The following is a 12,563-nucleotide window of genomic DNA, read 5'->3' as shown; positions in this document are numbered from 1 at the left end:
GCAATTGCTACGTGTGTCAGTGCAATATACAGTAAACAGTAGAGCCAGATTTTATCAGGACGTTGACTGATGAAATGATCTCACCCAACTTAAAACCAGTAGGATGCACTTTGGCAGAAATTACCTGGACAGGTAGCATGATATAAATGATACGATTCTAAAGGATGCAGAAATTAGGAAATGCAGGTTCTCGGTGGCAGGAAAGGTCAATTAGGTAAATAAAGCATGGATGCTTGTTTTAATGAATAGTGAAAACGAATACAAAACTGAGGGAGGTTACTCTCAACCTTTACAAGTCTACAATTAGACCTCAGCTGCAGCACTACAAACTATTCCCGGAAATACACCTTAGGAAGAATGTCACAATCTTGGAGAGCCTCACAGGACGATTTCCACACTGTGGGTCTCGACGATACGCAGGAATGCGAAGGCAAAATATCGGGGGGGGGGGGGGGGGGGGGGTCTCCAAGCAGTCCTGGGCAGGAGGGATTTGAGCTGATTCCTGAGGAGACATTCCTTGAAACCCTCTCTAGAGTGTTTCCCCTCCCTCCCTCGGTGTGCACCGCATAATGGAATGGGATGGGGTGGGGTGGGGAGGGGAGGTCGAGTTCTGATTACCGCCGCAGAAATGAACAAGCCTCCGAAACCAGAAGCGTGTGTCCAAACACAGCTGAAACCTCCCACGTATTCAGCCCAGGACATAACATCCGAAACGTTTCCTTCGAACTTGGAGGAATTTAACAAAATCGGGAGCGCACTGACCAACCCGGGGTGTGGGGGGATGGGGGGATGAGGGGTGTGGGGGATGGGGGGATGAGGGGTGTGGGGGACGGGGGGGTGAGGGGTGTGGGGGACGGGGGGGTGGGGGGAATGGGGGTGGGGGGGGAGGGGGGGAATGGGGGTGGGGGGGGAGGGGGGGAATGGGGGGGGGGGGAATGGGGGTGGGGGGGAGGGGGGGAATGGGGGTGGGGGGGGAGGGGGGGGGAATGGGGGTGGGGGGGGGGGAGGGGGGGAATGGGGGTGGGGGGGGGGAGGGGGGGAATGGGGGTGGGGGGGGGGAGGGGGGGAATGGGGGTGGGGGGGGAGGGGGGGGGATGGGGGTGCGGGATGGGGGGAATGGGGGTGGGGTGGGGTGGGGTGGGGGGGGATGGGGGAAGAGATCATCTATTTTACCCTTGAACCCAACTTTCCCATCGCCGAGGGCAATCTGACACGCCGTGACTTTTATCTTTCCCCCGCCCTTACCTCAGGATGTTATCAGCATATTTCAGCAGCAGCTCCGAAGCGTCCAGGAAGATGTGCTCGGGGTTCTGGCTGAGCTCGCTCACAGCCACCGACACCATGGCGCCCCCGCACCCCAGGCCGGCCCAGCCGAGCGGGCGCTTTCACTACACCTCTTCCCTCACGTACACTCAAGACGGCGGACAACCCACAGCCCCAAAAACCGAAGACCACCTCTCAGCAAGAGACCTCAAACAACCCGCACGTCGATTCAGACGCGACAAAATGATGACGCCGCAGTCCGCCTTCCCCAGCCCCCGAACGCCGCTCTTGCCCTCTCGGAGTTGACGCTCTTTGGTGTTGGCGGGGAAGGACCTCCAGCCCCACCCACTCCCTAACGTCACGGCGCAGCGGCAGGTGAGTCACGCCTGCGCGTCAGGGAGCCGGCGGGTGAGTCTGTCTCCTGAACTGTAATGTTACCTCCGCTTCTCTGTTCACGGGTCCTGCTTCTGAATGTTTCCAGTGTTTTGTTTTGGGGTGTTTATGTTTCCTTGACAGGACGGTTCCTTCCCAGCCTTTCTTATTTTAGTAACTAAAAATGTTAGTGCTGACCCAGCTCAGAGGAGATTGGGGGCCCAAGTGTTTCTGTTGTTAACAAGAAGTCCACATTTGAAATCCACCATCTGGATTTAACTGGTTTTGACAACAGGTCACTGAGCAGTTTTTCTCTCCACTTGCTGAGCTTTTCCAATACTTCCGGGTCCTTTTGGAGCTTCCAATATTCTCCAATATTTCCAATGTATTGGTGGTCTTCCAAAAAAGTTCTCAGACTTCTTGTGAGCTTCTCTTTCCTCTTTAACAATGATCATTGCAACACCTACCTGAGATCTGTTTCGGGTATAGAAAAGGAACAATTTACCGAGCAAATTAATTAATAAAAAAATACATTGATTGTTTAAAAGTGTGTAATTCATAAAATGACCATTTAAACACTGCCTAGAAGATAAACAAGCCTTATTTTTTGCCTTTTCGCTTCACTTCAGAAGCAGAGCTAGAGAGAGATAGGCATGGCTCCAAATCGTGACCAATGAGGAAGGGAAGGAGACAGGGGATGACACTGGGACTGGTCATAGAGATGTACAGCACTGAAACAGACCATTTGAATCCAACTCATTCATGCTGACCAGATATCCTAAATTAATCTAGTCTCATTTGCCAATATTAGACCCATATTCATATATCCATCCAGATGCCTTTTAAATGTAATTTTAGCAGCCTCCACTACTTCCTCAGTAGACAAACAGGAGGCTGGAAGAACACAGCAAGCTGGGCAGCATCAAGAGGTGGAGAAGTCAATTATACCTGCAACGTTGACTTCTCCCCTTCCTGATACTACCTAGCTTACTGTGTTCTTCCAGCCTCCTACTTTTCTACCTTGGATTCCATCATCTGCAGTTTTTTGTCTCCACCAGTTCCTCTGACAGTTCATTCCATACACTCACCACCCTTTGTATGAAAATGTTATCCCTTAGGTTACTTTTAAATCTTTCCTCTCTCACCTTAAATCTGTGCGCTCTCTGATGTTGAGTTGATCTTGGGTGGCATGCACTCCAGACTAACTTTGGTGGGATTCATAGGAAAGTGTGTTGGAAGTGGTTTGTCTTTCATCCTGTCCTGGTTTGGAGATGTGGTATTGGACTGGAGTGTACAAAGTTAAAAATCACACAAAACCAGGTTATAATCCAACAGATTTATTTGGAAGCACTCTGTTTCGGAGCCCTGCTGCTTCATCAGGTGGTTATCAACCACCTGATGAAGGAGCAGTGCTCTGAAAACTAGTGCTTCCAAATAAACCTGTTGGACTATAACCTGGTGTTGTGTGATTTTTAACTTTGTAATCCTCTCCCAGTTTACTGTGTAAATAGACGTTTGTGGAGTGAGGCGGAGGTTGGGTGTATGTGTCTGCAACGCGTATCCTCTGTCTTGTGTGTGTGTCTGGGTCACTCCCAGCCTCCAGTATTTTCTCTCTCTCGTTCTCACGCACTTGCTGTCACTTTCTCACATACACCCGCCCCTGACTTGGACTTGGCGGGGGCGGCAAAGCATCGCACTGCTCTGATTTCTGATTGGGGACAAAGTCACACATGGAAGTAACTGGAAATAAAGCAACACACCGAACCATCTGAGGCAAAGTGTCTGACAAATTGTGATGACTGCAGGGAAAATCACCCTGGGTATATAAATTCAGATCTGAATTGAAACTGACGCTGCTCCTGCACAATAAATGGGAAAGATGAAGGCTGGGATATTTGAACTATTTGAGGAAACTGTCTGGTCACCCTATTGATAGGCTCATGATGGTATCTCATGCATGGTATCTTCTCTCCCTCCAAGGTGCACATCTGGGAGTTGGTGTTTAATATTTCTGGTCTACAGCAGTGGCAACCTTATTGTGGAGTCAAACTGATGGGAGCAAATTTAAGAATGCTTTACAGCTTGGTTACAAATTCACAACATAGGTAATGATTCCTTAGTTGTAATTTTGCATTCAAGAAACACAATTAAAAGGTGAAATAACAAATCACATTCTTACTATCAGCCTGTAGCTACTAAGTGGACAATTTGCTGCAAAAATTAGTTTTAATGAATAAATTTGAATAATCATTACAATTTGTTTAACTGAATCAGGATCAACCCTAAATAGCCATTCTGAATAATATCTATACCTATATTGTATTAAAATGTATTTTATTTATTTATATTACCAATCTAGTTAAAACTTTGTGTAAACTATCCTCATTATAAATTCCTATATCCTTGTTTATTAATGAGAATTATTTTTGTAAATGTCATATTTAAATTATACCTTTCATACAATAATGGCATTGTGGCCTCTCCATCATAAGAGTCATAGAGATGTACAGCATGGAAACAGACCCTTCGGTCCAACCCGTCTATGCCGACCAGATATCCCAACCCAATCTAGTCCCACCTGCCAGCACCCGGCCCATATCCCTCCAAACCCTTCCTATTCATATACCCATCCAAATGCCTCTTAAATGTTGCAATTGTACCAGCCTCCACCACATCCTCTGGCAGCTCATTCCATACATGGACCACCCTCTGCGTGAAAAGGTTGCCCCTTAGGTCTCTTTTATGTCTTTCCCCTCTCACCCTAAACTTATGCTCTCTAGTTCTGGACTCCCCGAACCCAGGGAAAAGGCTTTGTCTATTTATCCTATCCATGCCCCTCATAATTTTGTAAACCTCTATAAGGTCACCCCTCAGCCTCCGACGCTCCAGGGAAAACAGCCCCAGTCTGTTCAGCCTCTCCCTGTAGCTCAGATCCTCCAACCCTGGCAACATCCTTGTAAATCTTTTCTGAACCCTTTCAAGTTTCACAACATCTTTCCGATAGGAAGGAGACCAGAACCACACGCAATGTTCCAACAGTGGCCTAACCAATGTCCTGCACAGCTGCAACATGACCTCCCAACTACTGTACTCAATACTCTGACCAATAAAGGAAAGCATACAAAACGCCTTCTTCACTATCCTATCTACCTGTGACTCCACTTTCAAGGAGCTATGAACCTGCACTCCAAGGCCTCTTTGTTCAGCAACACTCTCTAGGACCTAACCATTAAGTGTATAAGTCCTGCCAAGATTTGCTTTCCCAAAATGCAGCAACTCATTTATCCGAATTAAACTCCATCTGCCACTTCTCAGCCCATTGGCCCATCCAGTTCAGATCCTGTTGTAATCTGAAGTAACCCTCTTTGCTGTCCACTACACCTCCAATTTTGGTGTCATCTGCAAACTTACTAACTGTACCTCTTATGCTCGCATCCAAATCATTTATGACAAAAAGTAGAGGAACCAGCACCGATCCTTGTGGCACTCCAGAGGTCACAGGTCTCCAGTCTGAAAAACAACCCTCCACCACCACCCTCTGTCTTCTACCTTTGAGCCAGTTCTGTATCCAAATGGCTAGTTCTCCCTGTATTCCATGAGATCTAACCTTGCTAATCAGTCTCCCATGAGAAACCTTGTTGAACGCCTTACTGAAGTCCATATAGATCACATCTACTGCTCTGCCCTCATCAATCTTCTTTGTTAGTTCTTCAAAAAACTCAATCAAGTTTGTGAAACATGATTTCCCATGCACAAAGCCATATTGACTATCCCAATCAGTCCTTGTCTTTCCAAATACATGTACATCCTGTCCCTCAGGATTCCCTCCAAAAACTTGCCCACTACTGAGGTCAGGCTCACCGATCTGTAGTTCCCTGGCTTGTCTTTACTGCCCTTCTTAAACAGTGGCACCACTTTTGCCAACCTCCAGTCTTCCAGCACCTCACCTGTGACTAACGATGATACAAATATCTCAGCAAGAGGCCCAGCAATCACTTCTCTAGCTTCCCTCAGAGTTCTCGGGTACACCTGATTAGGTCCTGGGGATTTAGCCACCTTTAACCGTTTCAAGACATCCAGCACTTCCTCCTCTGTAATCTGGACATTTTGCAAGATGTCACCATCTATTTCCCTACAGTCTATATCTTCCATATCCTTTTTCACAGTAAATACTGATGCAAAATATTCATTTAGTATCTCCCCCATTTTCTGTGGCTCCATACAAAGGCCGCATTGCTGATCTTTGAGGAGACCTATTCTCTTCCTCGTTACCCTTTTGTCCTTAATATATTTGTAAAAACCCTTTGGATTCTCCTTAATTCTATTTGCCATAGCTGTCTCATGTCCCCGTTTTGCCCTCCTGATTTCCCTCTTAAGTATACTCCTACTTCCTTTATACTCTTCTAAGGATTCACTCGATCTATCCTGTCTATACCTGACATATACTTCCTTCTTTTTTCTTAACCAAACCCTCAATTTCTTTAGTCATCCAGCATTTCCTGTACCTACCAGCCTTCCCTTTTGCCCTGACAGGAATATACTTTCTCTGGATTCTTGTTATCTCATTTCTGAAGGCTTCCCATTTTCCAGCCGTCCCTTTTACCTGCGAACATCTGCCTCCAATCAGCTTTTGAAAGTTCTTGCCTAATACCGTCAAAATTGGCCTTTCTCCAATTTAGAACTTCAACTTTTAGATCTGCTCTATCCTTTTCCATCACTATTTTAAACAAATAGAATTATGATCACTGGCCCCAAAGTGCTCCCCCACTGACACCTCAGTCACCTGCCCTGCCTTATTTCCCAAAAGTAGGTCAAGTTTTGCACCTTCTCAAGTAGGTACATCCACATACTGAATCAGAAAATTGTCTTGTACACACTTAAGAAATTCCTCTCCATCTAAACCTTTAACACTATGGCAGTCCCAGTCTATGTTTGGAAAGTTAAAATCCCCTACCATAACTACCCTATGGTACAGATAGCTGAGATCTCCTTACAAGTTTGTTTCTCAATTTCTCTCTGACTATTGGGGGGTCTATAATACAATCCCAATAAGGTGATAATCCCTTTCTTATTTCTCAGTTCCACCCAAATAACTTCCCTAGATGTATTTCCAGGAATAACCTCCCTCAGCACAGCTGTAATGCTATCCCTTATCAAAAATGCCACTCCCCCTCTTGCCTCCCTTTCTATCCTTTCTGTAGCATTTGTATCCTGAAACATTAAGCTGCCAGTCCTGCCCATCCCTGAGCCATGTTTCCGTAATTGCTATGATATCCCAGTCCCATGTTCCTAACCATGCCCTGAGTTCATCTGCCTTCCTTGTTAGGCCCCTTGCATTGAAATAAATGCGGTTTTATTTATTAATCCTACCTTGTCCCTGACTGTTTGAATCACTTCTGTTCTCAGCTGTACCCATCTCAGGTCGATCTCTTTCCTCACAATCTCCCTGGGTCCCACCCCCCATGATATTACTAGTTTAAATTCTCCCAAGCAGTTCGAGCAACTTTTCCTGCCAGTATATTAGTCCCCTTCCAATTTAGGTGCAATCCGTCCTTCTTGTATAGGTCACTTCTACCCCAAAAGTGATTCCAATGATCCAAAATAACACACCATTCTGCTTTTTCCCTGCTGGCCACAGAAATGTCTGTCTGTACCTCCTGACTACAGAATCCCCTAACTCAATTGATCTCTTGGAAGCCAACATACCCCTCGTTGCATTAGAGCCAGTCTCAATACCAGAAACTTGACTGTTCGTGCTACGTTCCCCTGAGACTCCATCACTCCCTATATTTTCCAAAACAGCATACCTGTTTGAAATGGGTATATCCACAAAAGAATCCTGCCCTAGGTGCCTACCTCTCTTACCCTTCCTGGAGTTAACCCATCGATGTGACTGTATTTGAGACTTGCCCCCCTTCCTATAACTGCCATCCATCACATACTGTTGCTGTTGCAAATTCCTCATCGCTTCTATCTGTCTCTCCAACCGATCCACTCGATCTGATAAGATTCGCATCCAACAGCATTTACGGCAGATATAATCTGCAATAACCCTTAAGCTCTTTAAACTCCCACATCTGACAAGAAGTACATATCAGTGCAAAGGCCACTTTTGCTCCTTCACAATCTACAGACCCAGAAAATTATACCGTCTTATTCCTCTACAAATACTGCCCCAGTTTAATTAATAGCTATGGCTTATATTTTAAGTTTAATCAAGAGACTTATCTCCAAAAACATATAATCAAGAAAGAATCCACTATACTCACTACTGCAGCCTTTCTCTTGGACAGACTTAAAACAACAATTAACTTGTAAGGTAGTTGTAAGGTAGTGGCATGTTTGACAACCTTAGAAACTTTAAAATTGGGCTAGTTTTGATAGTATCAAACATTGTATGACATTTGCATGTCAGAAAATGTAATGAATTAGAAGGGGCAGTTGAAGATGGAGGAATTAGAATGTTGATTTCATGAAAAATCTAAGTGGAGAGGTGAAATAGAAACCACAGTATTAATAAGGATTTCAAATGGGGTGAGGAGTAACTGGCACAGTGATGTTGAGTAGTGCCAGCATTTTAGATATTTGAATCCCATACACTTCTTGCATTCGATTGAAGTGAGCACAGATGAGCAGGGAATAAAGATATGATTTGTGATGGGCAAAGGCTGAGGGTTGTCATGTCTTCCAAGATGACCTTATAATGTTTTTTTTCCTTATTCTTTCATGGAATATGGGTGTCACTGACGAGATAGTTAAGAGTCAACCACATTGCTGTTGGTCTGGAGTCACATGTAGGCCAAAGCAGGTGGGGGTAGCGGATTTTCTTATCTAAATTACATTAGCGAACCAGGTAGGTTTTTATGACAACCATTTTCGCTAAGATTAGCTTTCAATTCTAGATTTTTATTAATTGCATTTGAATTCCACCAGCTGTTATGAAATTTATCTGAGAGTCTCCAGACCATGAGCACGTGCTTCTGGATTAGTCGTCCAGTGACATTATCACTGCCACCATCTTCATGAAGTATGAATATTTGGCTGAGGAGATTGGGGTAGATGTTCAATCAGCATTGTGCTATGTTCCCAATTGTGACTGATTTGCTTAAACAGAAAGAAAATTAAATATGGGGTCATAAATATTAAACATTATCCTGTATCTGTCAACAACAAGATATTAGGAGAAAATGAGGACTGCAGACACTGGAGATCAGAGTCGAAAAATATAGTGGTGGAAAAGCACAGCTGATCAGGCAGCATCTGAGGAGCAGAAGAGTTGACGTTTTGAGCATAGCAACAGATGAAGACCTTCTGCTCGAAGCGTTGACGCTCCTGCTCCTTGGATGCTGCCTGACTGGCTCTGCTTTTCCAGCACCACACTTTTCGACATCAATAAGATACTAAATGGTATTGGTATATCACAACCCCCCCCCAATTGATATGGCTAAGCAGGTGGAACATTGAAACGTACTGATCCTTTTTTCTTTAAATTACATTTTTGCAATATATTTTTTGAAAAAATGATTTATAAATTTGAAAATGAATACTATTCATATCATTGGAACCTAGGAGAAAGTGCGGACTGCAGATGCTGAAGATCAGAGCTGAAAAATGTGTTGCTGGTAAAGCGCAGCAGGTCAGGTAGCATCCAAGGAGCAGGAGAATCAACGGTTCAGGCATAAGCCTTTCTTTAGGGCTTATGCCCGAAACATCGATTCTCCTGCTCCTTGGATGCTGCCTGACCTGCGCTTTTCCAGCAACACATTTTTCATATCATTGGAACCTACCTGATACATTTATCCTGAAAAATATGCTTAAGGTGCTGTAACTTCAGAATTAATAGTTGGGATTTTAATTCACTTAAAATTAGAGCGGCATGGTAGCTCAGAGGTTAGTACTGCTGCCTCACAGCACCAGGGTCCCGGGTTCAATTCCAACCTCGGATGACTGTTTGTGTGGAGTTTGCACATTCTCTCTGTGTCTGCGTGGGTTTCCTCCGGGTGCTCTGGTTTCTTCCCACAGTCCAAAGATGTGCAGGTTAGATGGATGGCCATGCTAAATTGTCAATTAGGTGCATCAGTCAGAGGGAAAAGGGATTTGGGTGGGTTACGGAGTTTCGGTGTGGACCTGTTGGGTCGAAGGGCCTGTTTCCACACTGTAGAGATTCTAATCTAATCTAATCAAAATTCCTTCACTCGCATCATTAAAATCTGACCCAAAGTGATAAGGCAAACTAGCCTTGGGCAGACTGTACTATATGTTTCTAACAAATTATTTCAAAATGTTAATTTGCTTTAATAGTCTTTTTTTGCAGATTATAACAATACATAAGTATTTTAGACTAAACTGTATTCAAGTAAGAGAGCCTTTTATGCGTTCTGTCCTAGAATAATAAGACACAACACAACACCATGATCTGTTAGGACAGATACTGAATACAGATTAGGGTGTGGTCCACATATTTTCAATGTTAAATTAAAAGGTAAATTAATCAGCTGCCTGTCTCCTCCCACCACTACCATCACCTTAAAAAACTTGTTTTAAGGCAGCATTGAGGGAGGTCGAGGACTACATTTGAGTGCTCCCTAATTTTTGTCAGGAATGGTGATCTTGGGGGGGGGAGGGCGAATTTTAAAAAAGTTGCATAAAAAATAAACACAACAAAATAAATACAGAAAAATAAGAAGCAGTATAACATTCAAGGGTGACTTTATTTCAATGTTACTTTGAGTTGAACTTGAGCTCTTATTAAATGTTCTGTCACAGTTTAAAATGGAACAAGTTACTGCAGTTTGTAATTAAACATTATTGTCCAAAGTATGCATTCTGTCCACCAGAAAACATAAAGTGCAAAGATTTGAAATGTATTCTTTTACAATGACTACTTGCTTACCTCTTTTAAAATAGTGTTTCTGTGCACCTTTACTGTTTACAGTGAAATCAAGTGTATTTTCTTTCCAGAGTTGTGGATAAGTTGTGGTTAAAAGCTATCAGAAATGTTGCTGCAAAGCAACAAGCTGTTCATGAAGGTCTTCTGGTATCAGCTATTGACTCTCAAGAATACAAGACCAGAATTGAATACACGATGTTTCACAAGCACTAACCATCCAAAACGTCGAAGGCGAGTTGTGATTACTGGGGTTGGCCTAGTGTCTCCACTTGGAGTTGGCACTCAACTAACGTGGAGCCGCATCCTGAAAGGAGAGAGTGGTATTATTTCTTTGGATAAGTCACAATATAAAGACTTGCCTTGCACTATAGCTGCTTGTGTGCCTCGTGGTGACAAGGAGGGAGAGTTCAATGAAGAAATGTTTGTTTCAAAATCTGAAGGAAAGTCTATGTCAACTGCTACAGTAATGGCAATAGGAGCAGCAAATCTTGCACTTGAAGATTCTGACTGGTATCCTCGGTCTGAACAGGACCAGCTCAACACTGGAGTTGCTATTGGTATGGGTATGGTCCCACTTGATGAAATTAGCAATACAGCTGTGATATTAGCAACCAAAGGTTATAAAAGAGTGAGTCCCTTTTTTGTTCCCAGGATTCTTCCCAACATGGCAGCCGGACATATCAGTATTAAATATAAACTTAAAGGTCCAAATCATGCAGTATCGACTGCATGTACCACAGGAACTCATGCTATTGGGGATGCTTCAAGATTAATTCTCCACGGGGATGCAGATGTGATGCTAGCTGGTGGAACCGAGGCCTGCATTAACCCATTATCTATCACAGGCTTTGCAAGAGCACATGCTCTCTGCACCAGCTTCAATGCTACCCCCAAATTGGCTTCACGTCCATTCCACCCTGATAGAGAGGGGTTTGTAATGGGAGAGGGGGCATCAGTGCTGCTACTAGAGGAGTATACACATGCTACAATGAGAGGAGCACGAATCTATGCAGAGATACTTGGTTACGGACTCTCCGGGGATGCCAATCATATAACCTCTCCCAGCGATGGAGGAGATGGAGCAATCAGGTAAATTTTGATGTTCTGATGAAGAATATGGACACATCAGGATCAGAATTGGAGGTACTAAACTGCAGGTTTGGAAACTGAAGATTTTAAATATTCTAAATTCCTCAAAGATTAATGTTTAGATCATATGGCTATAAAATCAAAAAGATTGATTTATGGAATCAATAGAATTAAGGAAATTGATTCTCATAATATTGGTAAATATTCCTGAATTTATTTAACCAAAAAAAAACTCAAAAAAAGTTCCTTTCAATTAGCAAATTAAAATGTTGGGTGTAAATTTCTGAGCAGATTCTTCTGCTTCCATGGATGTCCCCAGACTCTATCATTAAGTATGATGAAGTCCAAGATAAATAGATTTCTAGTAATTTATGACATCAAAAGATATGTGGCAAAATCGTATTGAGGCAGCAGATCAGTCATTATCTAGTTGAATGGCGAAACAAGCTTGAGGAGTCAAATGGACTTTCCCTGCTCCTAGTTCCAGCGCTAAAATATTTCTGTGATACCACACTGGCCAAAGAAAATTATATAATTGCTAATAAACAATAAATAAACAAATAAATTATAAAATTGCACTGAGTTTCCATGGCTATTGTGCTAGAATTATTAGGAAAGACTAGAGAAACCTGGACCTTTCAGCTTGAAATTTTATAGAAGTCTACAATATCGAAACTTCAACCTAGTTTGTGATATGAAGGCAAGTGAATCCAAGTTCAAAGTTGTAAAGAGGAATGTTGGCAGAGAGAAAAAAACTCTGGATTGGGCAGTGGCATGGAGTGGGGGTGGTGGTGGTAACAGTTGGTAACCATAACAGCTAACTGTAGGATCTTTCCAGGCAGACAAATTAAGATAAGTTACTTTGTCTTGCTTGCTGATGTGAATTTTGGTGTACTGCAACAAGATCACCTTCCATTTTCATGCAGCAAAATGTCTGAAGACACTAGAA

At 43.3% G+C, this 12,563-nt stretch overlaps 2 protein-coding genes across 4 annotated transcripts in view; one reads left to right on the top strand and one right to left on the bottom strand.

Annotated features, from left to right (window-relative positions):
* ngly1 (N-glycanase 1) overlaps positions 1–1,569 on the bottom strand; it is a 38,413-nt gene extending 36,844 nt beyond the window's left edge. The window contains exon 1 of one of the 2 annotated variants that reach the window (XM_072575236.1): positions 1,246–1,569. In XM_072575236.1, the coding sequence (XP_072431337.1) occupies positions 1,246–1,343 (98 nt within the window). In that variant the 5' untranslated portion in view covers positions 1,344–1,569. The remainder of the gene's footprint in view (positions 1–1,245) is intronic. The other variant, XM_072575234.1, reaches the window with a different exon arrangement.
* A 50-nt stretch (positions 1,570–1,619) lies between these two features.
* The window catches only part of oxsm (3-oxoacyl-ACP synthase, mitochondrial), a 28,499-nt gene continuing 17,555 nt past the window's right edge, over positions 1,620–12,563 (top strand). The window contains exons 1-2 of one of the 2 annotated variants that reach the window (XM_072575237.1): positions 1,620–1,671; positions 10,597–11,614. In XM_072575237.1, the coding sequence (XP_072431338.1) occupies positions 10,632–11,614 (983 nt within the window). In that variant the 5' untranslated portion in view covers positions 1,620–1,671; positions 10,597–10,631. Of the gene's footprint in view, positions 1,672–3,231; positions 3,741–10,596; positions 11,615–12,563 lie in introns of those variants that run through there. The other variant, XM_072575238.1, reaches the window with a different exon arrangement.

This window comes from Chiloscyllium punctatum, chromosome 8 (genome assembly GCF_047496795.1).
Source record: "Chiloscyllium punctatum isolate Juve2018m chromosome 8, sChiPun1.3, whole genome shotgun sequence".
Classification (NCBI taxonomy): Eukaryota; Metazoa; Chordata; class Chondrichthyes; order Orectolobiformes; family Hemiscylliidae; genus Chiloscyllium; species Chiloscyllium punctatum.
This window is presented reverse-complemented; position numbering and strand designations above follow the sequence as displayed.